Source organism: Stegodyphus dumicola, chromosome X1 (genome assembly GCF_044657685.1).
Source record: "Stegodyphus dumicola isolate Sdum_Otavi_A_Nest chromosome X1, ASM4465768v1".
In the NCBI taxonomy this organism is placed as follows: domain Eukaryota; kingdom Metazoa; phylum Arthropoda; class Arachnida; order Araneae; family Eresidae; genus Stegodyphus; species Stegodyphus dumicola.
The window spans coordinates 140252959-140278516 of record NC_140780.1 but is presented as its reverse complement, the minus strand read 5'-3'; the positions used below and the strand labels follow the sequence as shown (position 1 = coordinate 140278516).

At 36.9% G+C, this 25558-nt stretch overlaps 3 protein-coding genes across 3 annotated transcripts; all 3 read right to left on the bottom strand.

Annotated features, from left to right (window-relative positions):
* Positions 1–10905: 10905 nt before the first annotated feature.
* Positions 10906–12621, bottom strand: LOC146993279 (uncharacterized). The gene is made up of 5 exons (XM_085807517.1): positions 12330–12621; positions 11993–12237; positions 11826–11913; positions 11430–11721; positions 10906–11330 (listed from the first exon to the last, which is right to left on the bottom strand). The coding sequence occupies exons 1-5, from the start codon at positions 12468–12470 to the stop codon at positions 11041–11043; spliced, it is 1056 nt and encodes a 351-aa protein (XP_085663643.1). The 5' UTR covers positions 12471–12621; the 3' UTR covers positions 10906–11040.
* LOC146993278 (uncharacterized) lies at positions 12621–13533 on the bottom strand. The gene is made up of 2 exons (XM_085807518.1): positions 13165–13533; positions 12621–13057 (listed from the first exon to the last, which is right to left on the bottom strand). The coding sequence occupies exons 1-2, from the start codon at positions 13396–13398 to the stop codon at positions 12623–12625; spliced, it is 669 nt and encodes a 222-aa protein (XP_085663644.1). The 5' UTR covers positions 13399–13533; the 3' UTR covers positions 12621–12622.
* A 120-nt stretch (positions 13534–13653) lies between these two features.
* On the bottom strand, positions 13654–17456 carry LOC146993277 (uncharacterized). The gene is made up of 6 exons (XM_085807516.1): positions 16979–17456; positions 16823–16879; positions 16026–16733; positions 14572–14877; positions 14128–14477; positions 13654–14041 (listed from the first exon to the last, which is right to left on the bottom strand). Exons 1-6 carry the CDS (start codon positions 17018–17020, stop codon positions 13762–13764), a joined length of 1743 nt encoding a protein of 580 aa, XP_085663642.1. The 5' UTR covers positions 17021–17456; the 3' UTR covers positions 13654–13761.
* Positions 17457–25558: the final 8102 nt, after the last annotated feature.

The window sequence follows — 25558 nt, the reverse complement described above, 5'->3', positions numbered from 1 at the left end:
AACCAAAAATGTCAAGGCCCTTTTCAAGCTCAGAGAGAGAAATCCAATGCGTGTTAAATGGGTCCTGGAATGCGACCCCTCCTGTATCCAGGCAGTCCTTCGAGCTAGAAGAATCTACATCGGATGGCATGCACATAAAATTACAGAGTACTTGGGAATACGCCGATGCTACAAGTGCCAACAGCTCGGCCACACACAAGACCAATGTACCTGCAAAAAGGAATTCTGTGCTTACTGTGCCGGACCCCATCACACCAGCAAATGTAAAGCCGAACTTCCAGAATGCATTAACTGTCGGGATGCAAATGAGAGACACGGAGCTAGGTATGACTGCAGGCACCCGGCATACGCAGCGGAGTGTCTAGAGTACCAACGTTCATCGGCCTATATCAGAAGTATTACCCAGTACTGATAATAGCATCATATCACAAAACAGCGGAAGCCAGTCAAAAACTGATGTACTTGTCAACCGAGAGACTATAGCAGAAGAAACACCGGTGAAAATACTACAAATAAATATGCAGTGCGCCAGAGCGGCAGTCGCTCAAACAATACAATATGCAATCGAAAAGAACATAGATATAATCCTTGGTCAAGAGCCTTGTGTCAGAGAGGGGATGGCAGTAGGTTTACCGGTAAAATGGACGGTATTTCAGAAAATAGATAAAGATAATGCACCAAAAGCAATTTTAGTATGTTGCAGGCCGGACTGGTCGCCGGTTATCATCGCAGCGGAACAAGACAACATTGCAGTACTCCTGGAAGTTCATTCACTTACTTTGGCCATCGCTTCGAGCTACTCGCCACCGACAGTGGAAATTGGGCCCACTGCAAGGTTCATGGAGCAAGTTTTACACAAGATAAAGATTCCATACGTACTTTTCGAGGGAGATTATAATGCTCATAATACTACCTGGGGCTATCGTGCCACGGACACAAAGGGCAGAGGACTTCCTCAGCTCGAAAAATCTTGTTATCCACAATACCGCAGAAGCGCCACCCTCCTTCGACAGAATCTTCGCTCGGGGCTGGCCCGATCTCACTATTACGTCTTTGCAAGCAGCGTTCTTACTGACAGATTGGAAAGTAGGAAAGTAGATGATCAAGAAAGTCTAAGTGATCACAAATTTATAACTTACTCTCTGCGGCAGTCGACATCTCTCACCAAAATTAAAAGGTACAATCTCCCAGGTAGAAAGCTCCTTACCTTCACTAGGAAGGTTAAAATGCACCTGGAAACTCTTGAACCGGCGCTACAGCATGCAGACACAATGGCAGACTTGGAGAATTTCTCCATCAGGCTACAGAACACCCTACAGTTAGTTTGTGACCAAAATCTCCCCAAGAAAAAACCTCAGAAGATAAAGGAAATGCACTGGTGGACGGGCGCATTACAGAAGCAACAGCGTAAATGCAGGGCTTTGCGAAGGAGATTGAAGTACGAGAGGCGGCTAGAGATCACCTCGGACACACTCACCATTTTTCAAAGAGAGCGAGCAAAATACAAAAGGATGATCATCCAGGCCAAAGTAACATCTTGGAGAGAGTTCTGTTCCAATACAAAAGAAGTATACGGGCTGCATCACAAGATAGCAACGGGGAAGGTGTTCAAGCCTTCGCAGCTTCAAATCCCGTCATCACTGGATAGCAGCCAAAGCTACACGACTGACACTTTGAATGTAGTTTTAAATACTGTGTTCAGTCAGGACGATGCAGAGCAAGACACCGCCGAACAAGCTGCCCTTCGAGCAGATACAAATAGTGTAGACACAGAAGCAGATCCGGAATTCACGCTTCAAGAACTGCAGAGAGTGCTGGCAAGTCTGCCGCGAAAGAAAGCCCCCGGGACAGACGGCATGGACTACACAATCGTAAAAGCTACCATAAAGGCATACCCTACATTCTTCGTAAGTTATTTCAATAAGCTTCTGTCAGTAGGACTTTTTCCAACACCATATAAAATAGGGCAAGTGGTATTATTCCTCAAGAAAAACAGAGATCCTTCAGAAGCCTCATCATTCAGACCCATCTGCCTTTTGTCGGCGATGGGGAAGGTGTTGGAGAAGCTAATCATCAACAGACTGCGCCACCACTTGCATCTCAACGGTTATCTCAGCAGCAGCCAATATGGCTTCAGGACTGGTTCATCGACGGTGCATGCCCTCCATAATATAAAGGAGGCAATTCTGGAAAATAGACACAGCGGCCACCACACGGCTATGGTCAGCATAGACCTAAAGAATGCTTTCGATACGCTGTGGTGGCCGGCTATCAAGCAGGCATTACGAAGGGCCAATTGCCCAAGTAACATATATAGTATAATAAGCAACTACCTGCAGGATCGGAAGCTTTTAGCGGTGCATAATGCAGGCATTATCGAAAAGGTGCAAACTAGAGGATGTCCGCAAGGATCGTGCGCCGGGCCGCATTTATGGAACTTAACGTTCAATGAAGTACTGACAGCGACGTGGCCGGCGCACACTAAAATCATTGCATACGCGGATGACGCGGCGCTTATCGTAAAGGGTACCTCGCGAGAAAAATTACAGAAAAATTGCAATGAAGTTTGCGCGATCTTTCATGACCAGTGTACAAAACTTAAGCTCACAATTGCAGAACATAAGTCAAAAGTCCTTTTAATTCCGAAAAAAGGAGGATCCTTAGTAAGACTCCCCACCATAAAGATTAACAACCAACGCCTGCAGATAGTGGACCAGCTAAGATATTTAGGGGTCACTTTTGATCATAAGATGACCTGGATCCCTCACGTGCAGGATCTCAAACTCCGGACGGCAGCCATAGCCAAACAAATGAAACTCTTTTATGGTCACAAATGGGGGCTTAACCCCCATATTTAAAAGGTATTGTACACGACAGTCATCGAGAAGATAGTGACGTATGCTGCCGTAGTATGGGCCTACCCAATGCAAGGAAGGAAGGTCAGACATCTTAACAGCATACAACGACCATTCGCATTGGGAATCACACGGGCCTACCGCACCATTTCCACCGATGCCATTAACGTACTTGCTGGTCTCCTTCCCCTGCACATCCGGGTTGAGGAGGAGGCAGCACGCCAACACATTTTGCAACTTAAGAAGGCAGTTACTTCTGACGATGAAACATACTACCCGGATGAGTACGAAACAAACTTCTGCCCTCTCGACGTCCACCCGGCAGAGAAAGGCAAAGGGATACTTATCTCAATTAATCCCACTGCAACTCATCACTCAAGGGAAATGACCATCTATACAGACGGGTCTAGATTGGACGAAAGAGTGGGATGCGCCTATGTCGCCACGAAACAAGACAACGCAATCGAGAAATGGAAGGGACAGTTAAGACAACATAACAGTGTCTTTCAAAGCGAAGCAGTGGCAATTGCACAAGCGATTCGCTACCTGCACTCGCACCAGCATAGCCATGTCACCATTAAAACGGACAGCTTATCATCGTTATATGCCATTTGGAATGCAGATCATCCCTCGGAGATTATACAGGGAATCCAGAGAGATCTTAGAAGTAACCCCCCAGTACCGCACAAAATTAGAGTGGATAAAGGCTCATGTTGGCCACTATGGCAATGAACTTGCCGACCAACTCGCCAAAGAGGCAACAACTGACCCGCCTGATGCACCAATTATCATCCCATGGCCGCATTCGTATTTAAAGAAGACACTACGCCTAAGGGCTACTGGCAGGTGGCAGAACGAATGGGACCAAAGCACCACAGGGAGAAGGGCTATGTGGACACTAGCCGAAATGTAGCGAACGCACAGTTGGTGAGGTTCATTTCCGGGCTTGGACCCTACCCGGAATATTTCTTCAAGCGTGGCATAAGTCACACAAGTCAATGTGCATGCGGCGACTCAGGCTCACCAGAGCACTATCTAACGTCATGCCCATTAACAGAAGGACTGCATATCAATCTCCCTGAAACAAATCGCCAGCTATTCTGTAAATATATGATAAAACAGCGGCACTTTATTAAAAAGCTGGTACAGTTGATGGACAGACTGTCCGACTTAGATACAGACTTGTGTCAGCCATAGAACAACCCAGCATGTAAAAACAACTTAAGCATTTTAAAATGGACATGTATTGCAATGTAAGAAAGCTGTCATTCAAGTGAATTGTAAGAAACTATAATGTAGACTAGAAACTCACAGTATAAAGACTGCCTGTATTCATACCTGGAAAGTCAGTTGCATTTAACAATGTGCATGTACTGTGTAAATAAATTTCGGCAAATTATACCGTAAGACCATATATAATGAACCGATATATAATGTAGGCATAACGAATGTATGAAAGTGCATATATCTGCAAGCAAAGTAATGTAAGGGAGTGTAATATATGTAAATATTTTTGTGTATCAGTAAGCTATGTATAAGTAAGTTATGCAATTTAAAGTAATGCAATATAAATGCAGAAATGTCTAATAAAAATGCATGGGTAACATATATGTTTTGTATTATGAATAAGGGATATAGGATGTCTAACGCAAAGCAATGTATATATTGGAATGTCTATTTCATGTACTGGAAAATTATGCAATAAGTACCCAAATAACATGTAATGTAAGTAACCTGTAAGACTATTATGTTTGTAAATATTTGTATCTAAAAAATTAATCAGAATGTATCTGCATGTATCTATATGCAACTGCAAGTATACGTGACCTAAGGTTAAGCAGTGTAGGTAAAATTAAGTAATATGTGAAGCAGGCGTGCCTGACTATGTATGTATATAAAAATAATGTAACGCAAGGCACATGTAATATTGGCATATGTAACTGTACATGCAAACTGTATTTATATGCAATCTACAAGTAATGTAGGTATATTTATTGAAATGTACAGCTAAAAACTGTAACTGTACACAAAAGTAATCCAACGCAATGTAAGATTAATGTAATTCAGGTAATGCATATGCATTGTATGCCGGAAATGAGAGACAAAGTCAGTATGTAACTCTGTAAATCACGTTATCCATAGAATATGTTAACCAGCAAACAAGAATGTAATACTAAATATTAACAGCCCTTAGTAGTAACCGGAGGTAACCGTGCTACGGAAGTGACGTCACAGAAAAGGGGCGTGGTCGCCGCCATCTTGAATCACGTGACAACCGAAAATGACGTAGATGGAAGGAATGACGTAGACGGAATGACATCCTCAAAGTTTCGTTTTGATTCTGTGGCAACGATTTTATGTCTCAAAGTTTTTATTTTTTGTGGCATTGAATATATATTTTTAGGTTTTGTGGCAACGAACTCTTGAACCACGTGTTTGGAATGACATCATCCATTTCTTGTTGGGGCATGTTGTTTTACAAAATGGCGTCTGCCGTATCACACCTTTGTATGCCTCCGCTAAGGTGTATGGATACTTTTCTGTGAGCCAATCAGATTCTTTGAAATATGACCTGACCGTCTCTTAACCAATCACCGTTGAGATGAAATAAAGAGTTCCTACCCGATAAGTTTATCCCGAGCAACGTTCCGCATTTCTTTCCTGCCTGTCGCCCTGAGTGTACGTACCTGCTTTTGCTTCGAAAATCTTTCTTCACTGCTTCGAATGGATCAGGCACGAAACAACAAAGAAGTAAGTAACGTTTTGAAAAGTTACTGTTTTTAGATTTTTAATCTTTAAATACTTACTTTTCCAGACAACAAAATATCACAATTTACCACTCAGCTTCCTACTCCGATGGATTTAAATAGTCAGTGGGAGTTATTTCTTGTGGACTTTATTTACCCTCACACATGGTATAACGTCCGAAAAGACAATAATTTATTTGGATTTGATTTGGGTGATGGAAAATTGGAAGGTCGAAGAGTGCCTCCAGGATGTTATGAAACGATACCAGATTTATTAAAAGCCATGAAAATACCTTCCCATAAAAATAAGATTGAATTCAGTTACCATCCTGTTACGAAAAAAGTGACCATTAAGACCGACGAAAACTGCAAAGTCATTCTTCACGAAGGATTAGCGGAGCTTCTAGGGTTCGAGCCGGGTGTTTACAAAGGATTGGAACAAAGTCCTTTTGTAGCCGATCCCAAAGTATCTTTTCCTGTCATGTATGTGTATTGCGATCTCGTAGAACCTCAAATTGTGGGAGATGTACAAGCCCCGTTGTTAAAAATTGTCACCGTAGAAGGAAATGACGGAGACATCATAAACGCTCATTACCCCCGGCCCTTTTACTTGCCAGTTATCCGTCTACATTTTCAGACTATACATATTGACATAAGACTTCACTCTGGAGATTTAGTACCATTCGAAAGAGGCAAAGTATTTCTTGTGTTGCATTTTCGTCTGAGACAAATTCTATAAAAGAAGCCTTCATTTGCAAATTGATTTCATTTGGATTGTGTATGCAAGATTAGAAGCGTCAAACATGCGGGTGCCTTATACGTGTTGCACGAAAAAATTTGAAGATTATTATTTAGCTCAAACTGGAAATGGATTACCTTACTATCAAGGAACCATTTTACAGAAAGGTTATGGTATTGGTGGATTTTTTGCAAAGCTGTTTCGCAGTGTTATGCCTTTTTTGATGAGTGGAGCCAAAACAGTCGGAAAAGAAGCCTTGCGGACTGGAACACAAATTGCAAACGACGTATTGTCGGGAGAAAATTTTAAAGTCTCCCTCAAAACCAGATCTAAAGAAGCTGGCAAAAAATTAGCGAGGAAAGCAGTTCAGAAAGCAGATGAGATGATTGGTCACGGAAGGTTTAAAAGGAAGCGCAAAACCCCCAAACACTTCATTTCGTCTAAAGCCAGGAAGGTGCAACGACGTGATATTTTTGACTCGTAATGGCTTTTCTGTTAAAAGATTCTCCGGAATGCGCAAAATCCGAATTGGATTTATTTTCGTTACCTCCCACACAAACAGTTATCGAAAAAGGTCAGTGGGTTGAATTTCATCCATTAGCCAATGTATCGGAAGGAAGTCCTGTCGAGTTCAATGTTTCTGGAAGCGGAGACGACTACCTAGACTTATCACAGACACAACTCTACGTCAAAGTGAAAATTTTAAAAAATGATGGCAAGCCAATCACGGCTGAAAGTAAAGTGGGACCTGTCAATCTCTTTTTACATTCTATGTTTTCTCAAGTGGATATTAGCTTAAATGAAAGACTCGTTTCCACCAGTAATAACACGTATCCTTACAGAGCCATGATAGAAAAATTATTGAATCATGGTTTTGATACGAAAACGTCTCAACTGTCATCAGAATTGTTTTTCAAAGATACAGCAGGACGTATGAACGTTTTTGATATTCAAGACACTCAGCCGAATGAAGGATTCAACCAACGAGCAGAATTGTTTAAACTGAGTGCTTCGGTCGATATGATTGCCGATTGCACTTGGATATGTTTCATCAGGAAAGACTTTTGCTGAATATGGTGGATATGAAAATTAAACTCATACGCAGCAAACCTGAATTTTGTTTATTGGGCGAAGGTGAATTTAAAGTTTTACTCGAACAAGCTTCATTGTTTGTACGCAAAGTGAGAGTCAGCCCAGGTGTTGTGCTAGGACATGCCAAAAGCCTAGAAAAATCAACAGCCAAATATCCCATTAATAGAGTGCTCTGCAAAGCCTATTCCATTCCAACGGGAAATATGAGTTTTATTCAAGACAATATTTTCATAAGTCAAATGCCTAATCGTATTGTGGTGGCATGTGTCGATAATGATGCCTTTAACGGAAACTATAAAAAGTCTCCTTTTGAATTCAAGCATTATAATATGAACTTTATCGGCGTTTATGTGGACGGGCAACCGGTACCTCATAATCCTCTTCAGCCTAATTTTGACAAAAATCATTTCATACGAGCTTATCAGAATTTATTTATGAATGCAGACGACAGAGGACTTTACCTTTCAAGATCAGAATTTTCAAAAGGATATTCCTTATTTCGCTTCGACCTGTCACCTGACCTTTGTGATGGCTCTCATTTAAATCTAGTTCGACACAGCAACTTAAGATTAGAAATAAAATTTGGGACTCCCTTACAACAAACTGTTTCGTTATTAGTGTACGCTGAATTTGAAAATTTGATAGAAATCAATAAAGCTCGAAATATTCTGTACGATTTTGGAAACTGATGAATTCATCACAGATTCATCAAATCTTATCTCGAGATCCTATTTCTTCGAGATATTATGCGGGTGTTTTTCCTTGTGATAAAATACCTGCGATTCAAAGTTTTCCCTGTGCACTGGTGCTCAATACGGACAAACATGATGAAAAAGGAACTCATTGGCTAGCTGTCTACCTTGCAGATCAACACACTCTGGAATTTTTCGACTCTTATGGACTCCCGCCTGAAGTATATGGAAAAGATATCACATCCTTTGTCAAGAAATATCGTCATGTTTGCTGGAACAAGATTTCGCTTCAGAGTTTAACTTCTAATGTATGTGGACATTATTGTATTTATTTCATTATTAAACGCTGTCAAGGACTCTGTATGGAACTCATTGTATCACCCTTAGATGGGAAGAATCATGATTTCCAAATATTTCAATTTGTCAAAAAAAGATATGGTGTAAACATGATTTTTAAAAAATAAAGTTGTTTTAATTTGTAAAAATGTCTCTTGTTTCTACACTTATTTAAACAAAATGAATAAATGTCTTATGCAAAAGGATTTTCGATTAAGTATAAAAGTGAGTGTTTTCTTAACATGCTGTCATTTCCAAAAATGGAACTACCCAAGTTCGTACATCCTTCTACTTGTCTTCTGAGCGGACCTACCGGTTCGGGAAAAACATTTTTTGTGAAGAAATTGATAGATCATAAAATGTTCCATCCCATGCCGACCAATATTATTTATTGCTACGGAAGTTATCAACCTCTTTTTAATTCCATGAAAAACGTAAATTTTGAAGAAGGATTACCATCTAACCTGCAGACTCTTCAAAATGCTTTAATTATCATAGACGATTTAATGTCTGAATTAGCAAGTGATACTCGCTTAAGCAAACTTTTTACAAAAGGAAGTCATCACCGAAACCTTTCAGTCGTTTTTATAACACAAAATCTTTTTCACCAAGGCAAGGAGATGAGAAATATTCATTTAAATTCCCATTACCTTGTCCTATACAAAAATCCTAGAGATAAAAGTCAAATTATGCATTTAGCTAGACAAATGTTCCCCGGAAAAGTAAAGGCCTTTCAAGAAATTTTTCAGGATGCTACTTCAACTCCATTTAGCTACTTGTTGATTGATTTACGACCTGAAACAAGTGAAACGCTTCGCCTTCGTACAGGCATCTTTCCTGGGGATAAATACTATGTCTACCAGCCCCGATAGTTCATTTCAGTTTGAGACGTCGAATGGCTAACATGTCTTCTCCCATCGTGATCGATTTCGAAGGTTTTCAATGGATGCCTCATTGCTACGTTGTTAAAGAATTAGCCTTGTATTCTGTGCATGAAGGATATCACAGTTGCTGGTCATTTTTACCTCCTCAACCTTGGAAAACATTATCACGATCTCAGCAAAAGTGTTTTGCTTGGGTCACAAGAAATCGTCATCACATGAATTGGAGTGAGGGTGTATTACCTTATACTCATCTTCGTATTATTTTGCAATATTTGTCATCTATTTATTCTGTCATATACGTGAAAGGATTAGAAAAGAAATTATTTTTAGAAAATTTATTAGGTAGGGACATCATAAATCTAGACTGTCCTAAGATAGAGAATTTAAAAAAGAAAAGTTCTTTAACATGTTCGATTCATGCAAAAGGATTTAATTGCTGTGCTTTAACCAAAGCGGCTGCATTTGCTACCTATATAAAAGAAAGTGTGCAGGAAGAAGAGTTCATTTGTCATCAGCATGTCTCATCTGAAGGATGTGGATTATCTAAAACTATTAGGAAAAAGTCGAATAAAAGCAGCTGTACTGAAAAAGTGTCCGAATCATCTCATAAAATCAGTTTGTGAGTGTGTTTTAAATCTTCTAAAAGGAAACGTACCCATCACCAAACGGGTCAAAAATCGACTCGCCCCTTTTAAAAGAACTTTAAGAAAACTAGCGGACAAAAAAGTACCTCTTTTTAAGAAAAGACGTCTTTTGGTTGAAAAAGGTGACGGTTTCCTATCTTTCCTGATTCCTGCAGCAGTCAGTGTCTTATCCTCCCTTATCCATGGAACACAGTAAGAAATTTGCGCTGGTACCCCTGGATCGTATGCAGCAATTTGAAGATGAACATTTGAGTGATTTAGATACCCAAATTCAAAACATCTTAAAAAAGAAAATGGATGATGAAGAAAAGTCTAAATTGTACATCCAGGTTCTGCAAAAGTATGTTACATTTCCTCATGTGAACACTTCCGAAGAACAACCGCTTGAACAACGTTCCGAGAAAGATATAGAAAAAGAAATTATGCAAACAGTTCCTGTGAAGCAGAAAAGAACGGCACAGAAAATAATAGATTTTCTAAAAGAGCATCAGATTTCCTGGACACAGAATAAAGAACTCAATCTAGATGATCATGTGTTTTCTGGCTCTGACATTGTTCAGTTGATAAACTTTCTGTTGAGAAATAGAACTCAAAAACCTTTTGCCTTTGAACAGTTTAAAAATGTACTGAATGTTAACAACTTTCCTCAAGACTTTGTCAAAAACAAACATTTAATGAATGTAAAAATTATGTATGCTAGACCTAAAAGAAACGCATCTTCCAAACTATGGCTGAAATTGTAATGATACGTGAATAAATGTAATGGCTGATCATTGGTGTTGTATTTCTTTCTAATTAAGTTAACATAATTTTTGAAAATAAAATATGACAATTATTTTCTAGGAAAAACTTACCTTTCATGAAATACTTTCAAATAAGAAAAACACAATTTTATCATTCAAACTTCTGTTTATTTTTTTTTCTAAATAAGTTTTCTTTTATACACATACAAATGCATGATTCTGCACATATATATATATATATATTTACATACAAAATTTCATTTTCAGATAAGGTTCTAACAAAAACATAAAAATTCTTTTTCAATATACTAATGACCATACGGCAATGTGCTCAAGTCTTTTTGAATTACCCGTTTATCCAACACAATTCTGTACAGTTTTGTCTCGGGTTTATTCATCACCTTTCTTCTCTTCGCTTCTCGTGTGATTTTGGAGGGGTTGTGGAGAGAGATGATCTCACTTCGGTCGAGGCTGCAGACCAGACTTTTAATGGCTTCAAAATTCAGCAACTGAGAATTCCGGAAATTCAATGAAAATCCTCGGACTTTGCAGCAGGTTTTCCCAGTGGCCGTCTGGTATGCGTAGTTTTTCGGTCCTCCTGAAAAAATAAAACATCATGAGAAAAAAAGAGATAATAGAAAAACTTTCAATATTTATGGTACATGTTAAATAAAGAAATTTTTTTAAAGGTCTTTACCAGAGACAAAGGTTTTGATGACATCACCCTCCAGTTCATCCGTAAATTCACCCAGGAAGTTGCCCAAGGGGGGATCATTGCGGCCATTCGAGGCATAGATGATGGAGTCTGTGTCGTGGTACAGGACATCTCTACCCAACTTCTCCATTTCACTATACAGCTTGAGACGAGCCCAAGCTGTTGTGAAGGTCGCTAGGAAAATGTTGGTAGAGGCATCCTGTGACACAAACTCCTTCGCAGATTCCCAGGAAATGGCAGCCACCTCAGGCGTGGGAAGAAAGACATCCTTGATCTAAAAAATAGAAGAGTCATGAGATAACAGTTCAAAATAGTCATAAGTTAACAGTTTGAAACTCTTTGAGTTTACAGATGAATAAAATCGGTAAGGAAACTTACTTTTTTAGTAGAATCCGCCAACATCTTATTGAAGTCTGGCACCGTGTGGACATAGGTCAGTTGGGCTTTGTTCACGTTCATACCCCATCTGAGTGAAAAAAAGCTATCATAAATCACAACGAATTAAAAATATTTATAAAACTTAAGTACAAAAGAAATCATCTTACCTGCCCCAGAAACTGTTCAGGGCCAACTTGGCGACTTGTCGACGCCCAGGGTTCTTGGAAATCTTTCCAGCGTCCAACTTGACGCCCTCTCTTTCTTCATACTGGCGAATGTACTTCAGTCTGGCTTCTTCTGTCACACACTCCGAAGGCCATCCGCTACTTTCCTGCTTGATCTTCAGAAACAGATCAATGTATGATCTGAACAGAGAAGTAGACGATGCCTGGAAATGGTACACTTCGTAAATCTAGAAAATAAAAAATAAATGTCAGTTATAAAAAATTTTTAAAAGTAACCTCTGAAACTAAATAAAGATTAAAATAATCTTTGAGTACTTACATGTGTGACGCGGTAACCTTTCTTTTTCGCCAGTTTGACTTCCTCCGTTACCCACGTTCCGACAAGAGCTCGCTCGTCGTCTGCATGGGTACACGGAGTCTGCAGTTGAAGAAGGGCGCAAGTCCGACACAGGGGGAACATCAGCTTCTTACGGCACCGATAGGGCAGTACCGGAAGATACAGATTCCGTGGAGGAATCACTCGGCATTGGATAATTCCAAAATAATCTTCCACATCTCTAAAGCTTTCCGTGATGATTGTTGGATGTCCCACAGGGTAGACGCAATACTTGTTCACCTGTGAATGAAAACAAAAAAAGTCAGAAAAAACACATCATAAAAATATACAGAAAATTTAGAGAAGTTTAAGTAAACATTTTTGACATAATAAAAAGTACGAACCCATGGATAGAGTGAGGTAAAATCCACATATTTTGCGTCTCCCTCGTGGAACAATTTGAGGGCATTGGTCCTTCCTCCAAAAAACGACTCGCGAGGATTGAGTCGATCCCTCAGATGGTGTTGCTCCAGGAAAGCTTGGAGATCTGGATTTTCCTCCTTCTCTCTTTGAAACTCATGCTCCCACATTTCGATGACGTGGAAACCCTGGGTGCGAAGATTTCTTGTCGTCTCTTCTGTCTTTTCTCTTAACGTTGCCATGGAAACCCCTTTCAGTGGATGTATGATATCACCATCGTAACACGAACTACACCCGTGGAAGAAACAGCCCTAAAATAATACAAATATATTAATAGTGTTCCACATGTAAATTAAACATTAAAAGTGTAAAATCATTAAAAAGAATCATATAGAAATATAATTTACTTTTTACATACCTGAAACTGATAGACGGTTTGTGTTTCTTGGCAGAATCCGTCTACCGAGATTCCGGCGACTCTGTGCTCTCCGGAACCGTTCAACGCATGTTGAATCTGTAGGCCTTCCGAAGCAGCAACAAAGTCCAACCATCGGATCGAATCAGGGCTGTAATTCGTTGAGTTGATGTAGCCGTGTGTAGGCACCATGGCAATCGTGTCGGGTTGAATGTGGCCACTCCGATACGTTGCCATACAGGCTGACGCAATGGTCACGTATCTGAAAAGACAAAAATAAAAACGATTTAATGAACTGTAAATATGATTATTATTGTATAAGAAAATGAGAAAATGACTTACTGGAAAGGATCCACATTCGCCACATCCAAAAACTGGGCTCGAAACTCCAGGCAGCAACGGCGAAGAATGTCCATGTCCGATCTATTAAAAGAAAAAATGTTAAAAATACGAAATATAAAATGAAATAAAATAAAATAAAAATAAAACAAGAAGGAAAAAAAATATACCTGCAATAGGCCAGCATCTCATCTTGAAAGTTAAACACATCCCCCTTGTGTTTCTCATGCCAGGACAGAAATGCTTGTCGTGCTGAAGTGCTCATGGTATCCGGGCTGTAGTACCGGGGCTCAGGCAGCGGTCCGTCATAATTTTGGTTTTCCCTCGAGTTGAAAAGATGGGGAAAGTATCCCTTTTCAGCTCGCTGAGACCGAAGCACCCCGGTAGTTTGGCCAACGCCATCGGTAAAAAGTTTAACGAGTCTATGACCCGAATGTTCAGACTAGGGTGTCTTACACTCATGATCATAGACCCGTTAGGGATCACCTCCGGCGCTGTGCCTTGCTCCAGGAGCCAGGCCATCACGAACTGTCCGTCAAACCTGTAAGTAAAAAAAACATGAATACTATTGAAAAAAAAAACAGCCATGAAAACTAAAGCATGCAAACTATGGTATTTTTAACTTACCCTTTCATGTTGTGTGCCACGGCGGTGAAGCCCTTGTGTTGTGGGGTGAACAGCCAGGCGCAGAAATCTTGGCATGCTTCGTAACCCGAAAACACTCTCTCTGTGCCTTCGGCATACTGAGCCACCGCGAAATTTACGAGATGCTCCCCCGAAGACTGGTCCGTTTCAAAGTCAAAAAAGATGAACTTGTCATCAGACTTCTTCGGAGCAACACGTCGCAAATAACAACGGTGCTCAGCAGCCACGACAAACTGGCCGCAAGACGGACATTTGGTGGTACCGCACTTATGCAGATCTTTAGGGCACTTACGGCGTTCAATCACTTGGCAGCAGTCCCTGCACTGGTATACCTGTAACGACAATAATTTTTTTTAACATAACAATTTTGAGAAAATTATATGATAAATAACTTTGATCATTAAGATATATTTTCAAAACACTTACCTTATCGCAAAGTGAAAACTCTTGGTTTCCAGTGAGGGCTTTGTGTGCTGCATAACAGGCATCGGATCGGCAGAGACGGTCACAGTTTGGGCATCGTTGGGGCTGGCCTGGAAAGCAATCAGTCCTTAGGCATATAGGGCACGCATTGGCACATCTATGACTTTCAGGCATTTGGTAGGGCTTTTCACATGCTGTGCAATAATGGTTGCTACCAAAAAACCCTTTCAGGGACTTAATGACATCATAATGTTTATCGTGAAGCCACAAATTGATCCGTTGTGCCCTCTCTCTTCCTTTGTACACCACCTAAGATACAGCAAGACAAAAACAAAATTCTCTTGAATTCCAAAAAATCAAAGTAAAACCAGTTTTTAACATTTAATTGCATACATAAAGCGATCTAAAAATTCCTAATGCATTTAACATCGAAAGTAATTACATGCATATATGTTAAAGTAAAACAAAAAAAAATTTTCATCGTGAATTCATTTTTTATAGTTTAAAGTTTTAACATCTTAATGAATTGTGTGCATGCATAAAATGAATCTAAAAATAAAAAATTCTTCATGCATTTTTTTTTTTTTTTACAAGTCATATTTTTAACATCGAAGCGAACCGCATTCATGCATGCATTTATGCATAAAATTTAACGCAATCTAAAAAATTCGCCATGCATTCAGTTTTACAAGTTAAAGTTTTAGCATTTAAATGATCAGAAATATATGCCTAAATGTTCACTTTTTGCTATATTTTTAACACAGAAACAAATTGCCTTTGTACATACATGTAAATAAAATCGAAAAAGTTAAAGTATTCTAAAAATAAAAATTTTTAAAAGTGAAAGTTTTAACGAATTGCATACATAATATAAGAAATTAATCTAACAATTTTATGTAAACTAAAATCTCACTATGCATTTAATTTTTACAAGGTATATTTTTTAACATCGAAGCGAACTGCATACATTCATGGATTCTATGCGTGAATATGCATAAAATATAATCTTAAAATTTAGAGCAAGTCAAAAATTCACCATGCGTTCAATTTTGACAAATTATATTTTTTAACATGGAAATGAAAAATGCATCATGCAGAAATTTTTCTCTAAAAATCATTCAAAAATCGGACATTTTAGAAATCAGTTTTTAACTGCTATATTTTTTAACATGTATACGAATGATATGTATGCATAAAAGTTAATCTTAAAATTTAAAGTTCACTGTGCATTTTGTCAAATTATATTTTTAACATGGAAACAAATTGCCTACATGTATAAACTATAATGTGCGCATCTCAAATTTTAAAACTATTCATTACCAAAATAAATTTTACAGTTTGTCACATAAAAAAGAAGTGAAATCAAATTACGATTTTAAAATAAATATGTAGAAAAAGTTTAGGTAATTTAAGGCTAATATTTATAAGCAGAAATATCTTGAGAAAAACTGACTTACCTGATTCAAATTTTCCGATGAGAAGACTGCAATTTGAGTATCCAGGTGCTCTTCAAATCTGGCAATTTCGGTAAATGTGCAGGGACCTAGAGGCACATTTGCGGCCACATGGAGTTCCTTGGCCCTGTTCACAAGAGCTGGCCGACTGCGATTTCTCATGGCATTGATGGCACTCGTATCTTTTTTGAAATGTGCGAGGGCATACACAATGGCTTTGGCACAGCACAGCCCTTCCTCATCGTACGGAATAGACAAAATAGACTGTTTTCTCAATCTGTCTATGGAGATATTGATGACTCTCCGATTTCCTCCGGCACCCACAGGTCGTCTGATGGTGATGACATCCACCGCGAATCCTGAATCTAGCTCAATTTTGTCTTTCGACTGCATAACTTTCATCACGGCAGCCAGAATCTTTTCCACTGTTAAAGTCGAAACTGTCATGAGGGAAGTACTTATCGGTTTATCCAGCCCTTCTGCTTGGATACAAAATCGGATGAGGTCCGAGGGACCCAGATTAGTTGTCGTTCGGCGAATGAGCTGCTCAAACAGTTCCCGGACGCTGTCCGGAATTCGGACCATCGGGATGCGTTGTACGTTCTGAGGCAGCCGTTCCATATCTATACTAGCTCGGAAGGTAATCTCCTCGGCCTGATATTTATGGTTTCGGCGACGAGACTTTTCTTCGAGCACAATCGCCTCATCGATCTGAAAAATAAAAATAAGTTTCAGTAATAATGAAACATTTTCAAAAAGACATTATTTTAATAAATCATGCAAAAAAGAAAAATACACACCGAACGTTCATCGGAACCAGCCATAAAAACAGACCCACGAGCTGATGACGGAGAAGTCTAAAAATAAATAAATGCATTTTTAATACTGAGAAAAAATATTCTAATAAAATCTAAAAATGCTGAAATACTTAAATAAAGATATACTTAAATATTTACCTCAAATCCGGAGCCCACTTGATAATACAAGGGTAGATCCATAGGATTTTCCAGAAAAATCTGATCCACTTCATCGATTAACTATCAAAATAAAATAAAATACGTTTAAAATACATTCAAATAGTAATAAAATACGTTAAATAAAAAAGTGCGTTAAAAATACGTGTAAAAACTTACATCGTCATCTGAGTCCCAAAAAGGAAAGTCAGGATCTTCAAGCAGGACCTGGCAATTAAAAATTTAAATAAATAAAAGATTCAAAAAGAAATAAAATTCGTGTTTAAAATAGTAATCTAGACATTAAGTACAAGCGAAAAAATACTTACATTAGATGCAGAATAAGTTCGTTTAGCAGACATCGTGTACAAGAAAACGAAATGGCGCAGGAAAATGACAGAATCAAAATGACGTTCACTCAGCAAGAATCAGAGTAGAAATGATGAAATCGTGAAAGCTAGCGAATTTATAGGCGATATATAAGAAACAAACACGCTGCTTGGCTGAAATAAGATAGATATTGTTAGCGGAATGCTGATTGGTTGTTAAGATTGTATACGTTCGCCACGGCGGATGCAGAAAGCGTGAAGCGGTTTCAACAGACTGCAACGTGAAAGAGATGACGTTTACCTGTTCCCCCCCCAGCCTATGACGTCATGGTGATTTTTGTTCCAAACGGAAAAATAACAGGTTTGATAACATGAAGGGCTTAGCCGAGCGGTAAAGCGCTAGACTCCCATCCCAGAGATAGCGAGTTCGAATCTCAGCCGCGGAGTTACTTTTAAAATTCAGGGAAAATAATATTAATTTCCACAAAAATTCATTAAAGGTAATAAGTAAAATAATGATGTACTAAATAGTTAAAAATAATAGTTAATAATTAAAAAGTTAAAATTAATGACGTATTAAAAATTAATCAAATAACAAAATAATATTAATCACATGTCAAATAATTAAAAATAATTAATTAAAAGTGATGTCATTCCAAACACGTAGTTCAAGAGTTCGTTGCCACAAAACCTAAAAAATAGTGTCGATGCCACAAAAAATAAAAACTTTGAGACATAAAATCGTTGCCACAGAATCAAAACGAAACTTTGAGGATGTCTTTCCGTCTACGTCATTCCTTCCATCTACGTCATTTCCGGTTGTCACGTGATTCAAGATGGCGGAGACCACGCCCCTTTTCTGTGACGTCACTTCCGTAGCACGGTTACCTCCGGTTACTACTGCCCTTGTATGGCCATGTAATTGTTCTTTTGAAAGACTCAAGGTTCAACTCTAGATATTGGTGGACGTGGCGCTACACCAATTAACCGACGGTAAAGGGGTGGTGCCCACGTCCCCCGTCGCATGTCGCATGTATATAAGTAAAGAACAGAGAAAAAAGTCTTTCAATTTATCGATGAAAATAAATGTAAAGTAGTTCAGTAATTCAGTAAAATCTATGCAAATCAACCTGGGCAATAATTTCGAAATCTAATTGTTGAAGTTATTTACCTATCGTACATAAAAAAATGACACTGTGCAGATTTACTTAGAATGTACAGACTGTTTCTAGACGAAAATAATGCGAAACCCCTTAAAATGACCACTCGCTGTTCACTACGGAAAGTTTTGGTCATCCTCGAATATGGCTAAGTTAGAAAACATAACTATCGATGATTTTCATTAAAGTTACTTTGCTAAGCTCGGTTAAATACTGTTTACTTTTCAGCTGTGGGCGCCTTTGGAAGGTGACTGGTTTCGAAAGGATTCGTGATTTATCTTAAATAATGGAAAATTACTCTGGAGTTTTATTTAATGATACTTTTTCTAAAATCAAGATCTAATGAATTCTTCATTTTGCATTGACCAATTTAAACTTCGTAGTAATAGTATTACGCTAGATTGAAACTGATAGTTTCAAAGAAATGAAAGTTAAAAATCTTATTTAAACAAACTTCATAAATTTAGTAGAAGAAATCAAATAATCAATAAACAAATTACATTTAAATAAATTAATTAATAACAATTATTCCTTAAACCACAGTAAACGTTTTATCCGTGACTATGCACTTATTTTAATAATTGAACCAATCACACAGAAAATACATAGCTTGAGAGTGTGATGAACAGTGAATATTAGCATAATATTATCTTCTGTGATCTTTCTAATAGCTGGAACTAAGTAAATGCATACGGCCAGATGTACCATATACTACTGAATTTATTCCGCTGAGAATACCTCTAGAATAAATTCCATTTGGCAAAGGAAAATATCATATTGAATCAAGCTAAACCTGGCATATTTGTTTCATGTCTCGTTCAGCTAATATGAGCCATCATTTAGAGAATTTATGTCATTGCGAAGTATTATAATCTCTCATTCCGTAAAAATGTTTTGAATATTATAAGATGAATTACAGATAAGATGAAGCTTGCTCATAAAATGCAAGACAGAAATGTATTTTTACAGCAAGTCTAGTTTTCATATCAAAACAGTTTTACGCTGGTTCTTTACTTCTTAAGCATTCTTTTCCCCCCTCTCTATCGGACACCGTTGATCCATTGCATAATAATATACATAACAATACCTTTTGGTTCTTATTTCGCTGAAGTTGATTTATATATTTTAGGTGTCAAACAACATTAAAATAACTTGGGTTCGAATATTTTCTAAACGAGAAGCCTGATGCATCAATGAAAGGACGCGAAATTGTCATTGTATTATTTCTTCTATTGGTAAAGATGACTAATTAACAAAAGTGTAAAAACTATTACAGATTTTATATTTAATCATTCTTGAGTGTACTCTGACATCATGTATTAAAAATGTAAAGTGATGAATCCTTTTATATTCTATTACCATAAAAGTGTTTTTTTTTTTTTTCCTTTTTACTATACCAAAGAAAATTCCATTTCCTGTAGTACTTTTAGCGTATACATCCATTCTCTTAATAAGGATATCCTGGAACTTCCGATCTTTCATTCTTTAGTTAGAAAGTTGTCATTTTGCATTATTAAATACCTATAAACCATATTTCTGAAAAATATAATGTACTCTGGTGTATATTTGATCGGACAAATTTTCTTCATGTTAAAGATAGTAACTTATGAATATGACTGGTCATCTGCAACTTGCAGCTTAACTAGATGCTACAATCGTATGCATAAAGAAATTAAAAAAATAATATTAAAGACAAAGCTGTCTCTATCAGATCTTCTGATAAGAGACTAGGGAAATTTCAAACAAAAATGAAGCTTGTTTATTAAACAATCATGTTTATACGCAGACATATTGGAGTCCATTTCGTCCTTGACATGTTATAAATTGTCTGAGGCCTTATCTCCTGAAATGTTTCCAGTATAATTATTTAGTCAAACAAAACTTACTTATTCACGAGCATTCAAACAAAAGTTATTTATTCAACATGTTAATAGATCAGTTTTTTAACGTTGGCAGTATAGCTTTCACAAGGCACTTTTATTTTCTAAATATATTTTAATTATACGTTAAGTATGCCCATTTCTATTTTCTAAATCTTTACAGATATTAACACAAATTTTAATTGTCATCAGGTAACAAAATTACTTGATATTATGTTTTACTTTGCGCAAAATTGGGTTTCTGTCAAACTATGAAGCTAATTAAAACGTTACAAACGCAGGTTATGCCAGAAAATTTATTACACAAGTTCCTCCGAAGAAATACCATTATACGAGACCTGTATTCATAATGAAATATTAACAGCAAGTCATGATTGTGTATGTACATAAAGAATAATGTATATCGGAGATTATTAAGGGCCTCTTTAGTGCTTTGGGTTATTGTATTACACGAGGCTTCACAGGTTGATTTCATTAAGGCTTTTATCAGGCTTCATGAGCCCTTTGTGTGCTTCAATTTGATTAATCAATCATAGTAATGTTATTGCAATGATTTGATCATCTGCTAGAATTAAAGGGAATTCCAATTTCGTCTCAGTAATTACAGTTACTGAAAGTAATATTTTAAATGAATAAGTTTAGCCTGTTATTGTTCCAGCTTATTGCAGTAAATTGCTTTGCTAGTTTTATTATCTTCTTTCAAGCTGTACATCGAGTATTCTCAAACTGCACACAGGCAAATCTTTCATAGAAATATTATGAAATATTGAGAGAGATCTGTACAAATGTTCTTTTTTCTCGATATACGTAATGCGCAATGGATGTTAAATGACGTTATTTTCGTAAGGAACACTAGCTGATACTGACAGTTTACAATCCAGTGCAATCTTATACACTTTGTGCAAGAAATGATCATAAAAGCACTGCAAACTGTTGAAACCAGCATATGTTCTGTACTTATCTTTCATTATAACAAATAAATACAATAGAGGAAACTACATCATTACTTATGTCTTTTAAATTATTATTATTTCTAATTTACAGAAACATAAACAAAGTTTAAGTATTTAACTAATGAAGCCGTTTAAAAAGACACTTGTATTTGTGCTAAAAATTAAGAGTGTAATGCATACTGATTCTTCAAGATTAAGACCAAAGGAAAAAAAATTAAGCCCCTGTAATTTCTGTGTAGCTCTGAAATTTTCCTCTTGAGGGTGGTGAGCATCGTATTAATTAGGTTGATTTTTAATGGTTACATTCTAGTATATAAAATTAGATGCCAATTCCGTGCTTTTTGCCTTAGCATGGTGTCATTCAGCATATTTTGCTTCAAAAAGGGTAGCAGTGTTCCAAAACATAATTTTTAAATGACGTTATTCTTTTCTAGGTGGCTTTAGTGATATTCTCTTAAGTAGAGCTAATGCATTAGAAATATAAAGACATGTAACTAGGCACAGTAAACGTACTTTCTTAAAAAATGTGGAATGAGGAAATTAGTCTCTGTTACTTAAAAATTGGTTACAGAGGTTTAAGACATAAAATTCTGAATTTTGGGATATACGCACATATGAATTAGAAATCCTTGTTGAATGCTTCAAATGCGAAAATAAAATAAACGAAACAGTTGTTGAATAATTTACCCATTAGGTTTTTTTTTTTTTTTTTTTCATAAAACAAAAGTCACGTAAACTAAAATGTTTGCATGACAGTTTAATAAAAATGGATTCCTCGGTTTCGAAATTTAATATTTCAATGCAAATCCTACCCCCAAATATGTTTCTAACAAATCATATAGAAACTATTATGATTAAACCAGGTAACCCAGAAGATAGGTTGAACCCATACGAACATTTATGGGCCATACTTCCAAGCAAATGATACAATTAACGATGGTATACCGAAACTATGATGGAAGCAATGATGGTACGCAAGCTGCGGTTAACCAATCAACAGGCATAACGTAAAGTGAATCATAGGTTCAAATTTCAATATGCATCACCACTGATCACATACATGCCTTGCATGAGAAGATAAATAGACTAAATGTTGCGTATGTTGAGTTAGCAAACATTTAATACATTTGTTATTGCTTCATGTTTTGTTCCAGAGAAAAGAAAATGAATATTATCCAAAAAATAAGAAACATTTTTTACTTATGTCATGCATAGGATATCCATAATTAAAATTCGCTTGTTCACAGTTCCCTACAGTCGCAACCAGTCATCAGAAAACTGTCATACTTGTGTGTGACGTAATTAAGGGATGGAAAAGGTATTTATAGACTTCGTCTTTAAAGGAATTATATACAAATAGTACACAAGTAATTGTTTTAGAACTGGGTAGAAGCTGTTATAAAATCTGCAAAAATTCGCGGAATTTTGCAGTAAGATCGCCACTTACGAAAATCACTCGTCAGCTGCTTTAAGGATATTTCAGACAGACCCAGTTACTAGTGACTGCTAAAATGCTTCGAAAGACGGCACTAGTTAAAGTTGAAGCAACAGGGTCATTGGCTGTGAGTACTGGAAGGAGACAAAAAACGTTCTGTAGGTAGAGGTGGTTGCGTTTAGAAAGCAGGAAGATAAGTTTGAAACTTCAAAGCCAGCAATAGCATTCGCCGTGTAGCAGAAGCATTGGATAAGCCGCTCTTAATTGACATAAGATCCTGTAAATCATTCTTCGACGTTAATTTTACAAACATTTGATGGTTTAGGAATCGAATTGAACATCTTGTGAACAGAAGGCGCTGAGTTCCATTTAGACGGTTCAGTGAACACTTATGGAATCCGGAATTAAAAAATGAATCTGTGTTCGATCCTAGATGTTCCGTTGCATTCCCCAAAGTAACGGGGTTGTATGAATTTATTGCATCATTTATTCTAGGGTATGAATTCGTCGAAGAATGAATTCCTACAGTCCGAGGAGCATACACACTTACCATGCAGCAATATACAGCATTGTTAGAGAAAGAAATTGTTCCAGATGGGCAAACATGTTAATGCTTATACACACATCTTTATGGAAAGAACTGAGCTCTTCCACACACTGCACAATGTTTTAAGGATATTCCCTAAAGACATTTTATAGAATAACGGGTCACTAATAGGCACTTTTGTCATTTGTTTTCCCGATATAAAGATCTGAATGCAGGTGGTTTTGGGCTTTGAAGAACTTTTATATATCTGGTGAGTCGTGACAGAACATGTTGCCTGATAAAGACATTTCACAAAACATGCACGAAATATCCAGAAAATCACCCAGCTGTTCTAAGATTTTGTAAGCTGTTGATTATGGACACACATGAGAGATTACATCATTTGAGAGTAGCTACTTACATTATCACATCTTCGAGAGAAATATGTTATCATTAAAGGAAGAAGATGAAAGAAATCCGATTTAAAACTTGCTTAAATTGTAAAGAATTAGCCTTTAAAAGACGGGTGGCCTAAGAATCGGCCAGAGATGCAGTGTCTCAAAAAGATGGCTGTGGCCGAAATGGTGTCTTCCTGTTTGCGCGGTTGTCAAAAACGTTCCTGTTTGCGCGAAATCACCAATCTTCATTACCCCCTTCCAAAGGGGTTCCATAATGGAGGGCCGACTGGGCGTTGGCCTCTTCCGAAATGTAGGAAAGCAAAAATTTTTTAGATTTAAGAAAATAATTTTTAAAAGAAATAATCGAAAGATATTTGCGAAGTCTGAGTCTTTGTATATCTTTGCATAAATGAAGTACTGTATTTAAAAGGGAAGAGATGTTCAAACTCTGCAATGATTTTGGCAAAAAACTAAAAGATCGTTTCCTAAAGTAAAAACAGTATTCTTCCGAAATTCTGCATAAAGGTGAATTATAATAAAATTTCAGAATATATATTCGTTGCGAAAAGAAAGGCAGATGAGAAGAAAATATACCTCGAATATCAAGGCAGTTACTGAGATAACTTTGTCCTAGCCAAAAGAAGCTTTTTTTTCCTAGCTGTAAATTGTCAAAGTCATAATTCAGAAATATAGCATCTGAATCTCGATTGAATGGACTTGCTTTACTTGCATTCATCGGAATATCCAAATACATTAATAGAAACCATTGATAAATTTATTAATTGCCAAAGGTAAATTTGTTAATTTCAAAGATTTAATTCAGAAATTCCAGAAGCATAGCGCACGATTCAGCAGTCATTGTATATATTTATCATACTAATTTAAAATAATTAATTATGTGTATATACTTGTTAGTAATTATTGACAGTAAATATAAATAGTTAAAGAATATATTTTAAATCATTTATTTTTATATACACATCTGTATTTGTATATAATGAAATTGCTAATTATTATCAACTTATTTGATATTATTTCATTTTAAAATGCTTTTTTTCTAAATCTCCTATTCATCTAGCTTCTTTTTTAAGAGAAACTGTACTTTATGAGTCACTTCCAACTGTAAATGCGATTCGCAATTTAATTAATTCTTATGGTGGCAATATTAAAAACTTCGAAAGCACTGGTTCAACAGTTGTAACTGAAGAGTAAGTACAATCAGCTTCTTTAAGGCAAATATCAAACGACTTTAGTTTACTCTGACGATGGATATTTAAAAAGTGAAGAATTCAGTATTCGTCGAATATTGCGATATTCTGATCATTCCTTAAAATTCGTGCTTTCAAAATCTCTGATAATCCCTTAAAATGCATGCTACGATTAGAAAATTTAATAAATTTGATTACAGTGTGACTTTATTAGGTTTAATCAATGCAGCAAACGTGAAAAATATGCAGTGCCCCTTCCCCGAGTCTCGAACCCTGGATCTCTCGAATGCACGCCCGAGTATGCTTCCAATTAATCACGAAGGCATGCGGAAAGGAGGCAGAAAATACCTTATAACTAAAATTAACAATTTAATAACAGAGAAAATTCAACTTTCCTTCACACTTTTCCAAGCTTAGGACTGGCAGTAAAAATGCTGGCGTGTTTAAAAGTTGTGTGATGTTAGTCACTTTCCCTTAAAAAAAAAAAAAAAAAAAAAAAAAAAAAATTATTTTTAGAGAAAATTTTCATATGTTTTAATCGAATTTTTGTAGATAAGAAAGAGATAATAAGCACTTTCTTATATTTTGTGATGAGTAAAATTCTTGCATAATACGTTGGATTCTTTCCTCTTTTTTGACCACACTTGTTTTCCTTCTTTTCCCTTCTAAATTTACATAACCTATAAAACAATCA

Excerpts from the sequence above, each read along its gene's own strand:
- LOC146993277 (XM_085807516.1), bottom strand. The coding sequence starts at position 17,020 with ATGGATCTACCCTTGTATTATCAAGTGGGCTCCGGATTTGAG. Across the intron at positions 14,878-16,025 it reads CATCGGAAAATTTGAATCAG|GTGGTGTACAAAGGAAGAGA; the intron begins GTAAGTCAGTTT and ends GCTGTATCTTAG. Across the intron at positions 14,042-14,127 it reads GTGGCACACAACATGAAAGG|GTTTGACGGACAGTTCGTGA; the intron begins GTAAGTTAAAAA and ends TTTTACTTACAG.
- LOC146993278 (XM_085807518.1), bottom strand. The coding sequence starts at position 13,398 with ATGGCAACGTATCGGAGTGGCCACATTCAACCCGACACGATTGCCATG. Across the intron at positions 13,058-13,164 it reads AAACCGTCTATCAGTTTCAG|GGCTGTTTCTTCCACGGGTG; the intron begins GTATGTAAAAAG and ends GTATTATTTTAG.
- LOC146993279 (XM_085807517.1), bottom strand. The coding sequence starts at position 12,470 with ATGTTCCCCCTGTGTCGGACTTGCGCCCTTCTTCAACTGCAGACTCCG. Across the intron at positions 12,238-12,329 it reads AAGGTTACCGCGTCACACAT|ATTTACGAAGTGTACCATTT; the intron begins GTAAGTACTCAA and ends TTTATTTTCTAG. Across the intron at positions 11,722-11,825 it reads TGGCGGATTCTACTAAAAAA|ATCAAGGATGTCTTTCTTCC; the intron begins GTAAGTTTCCTT and ends TCTATTTTTTAG.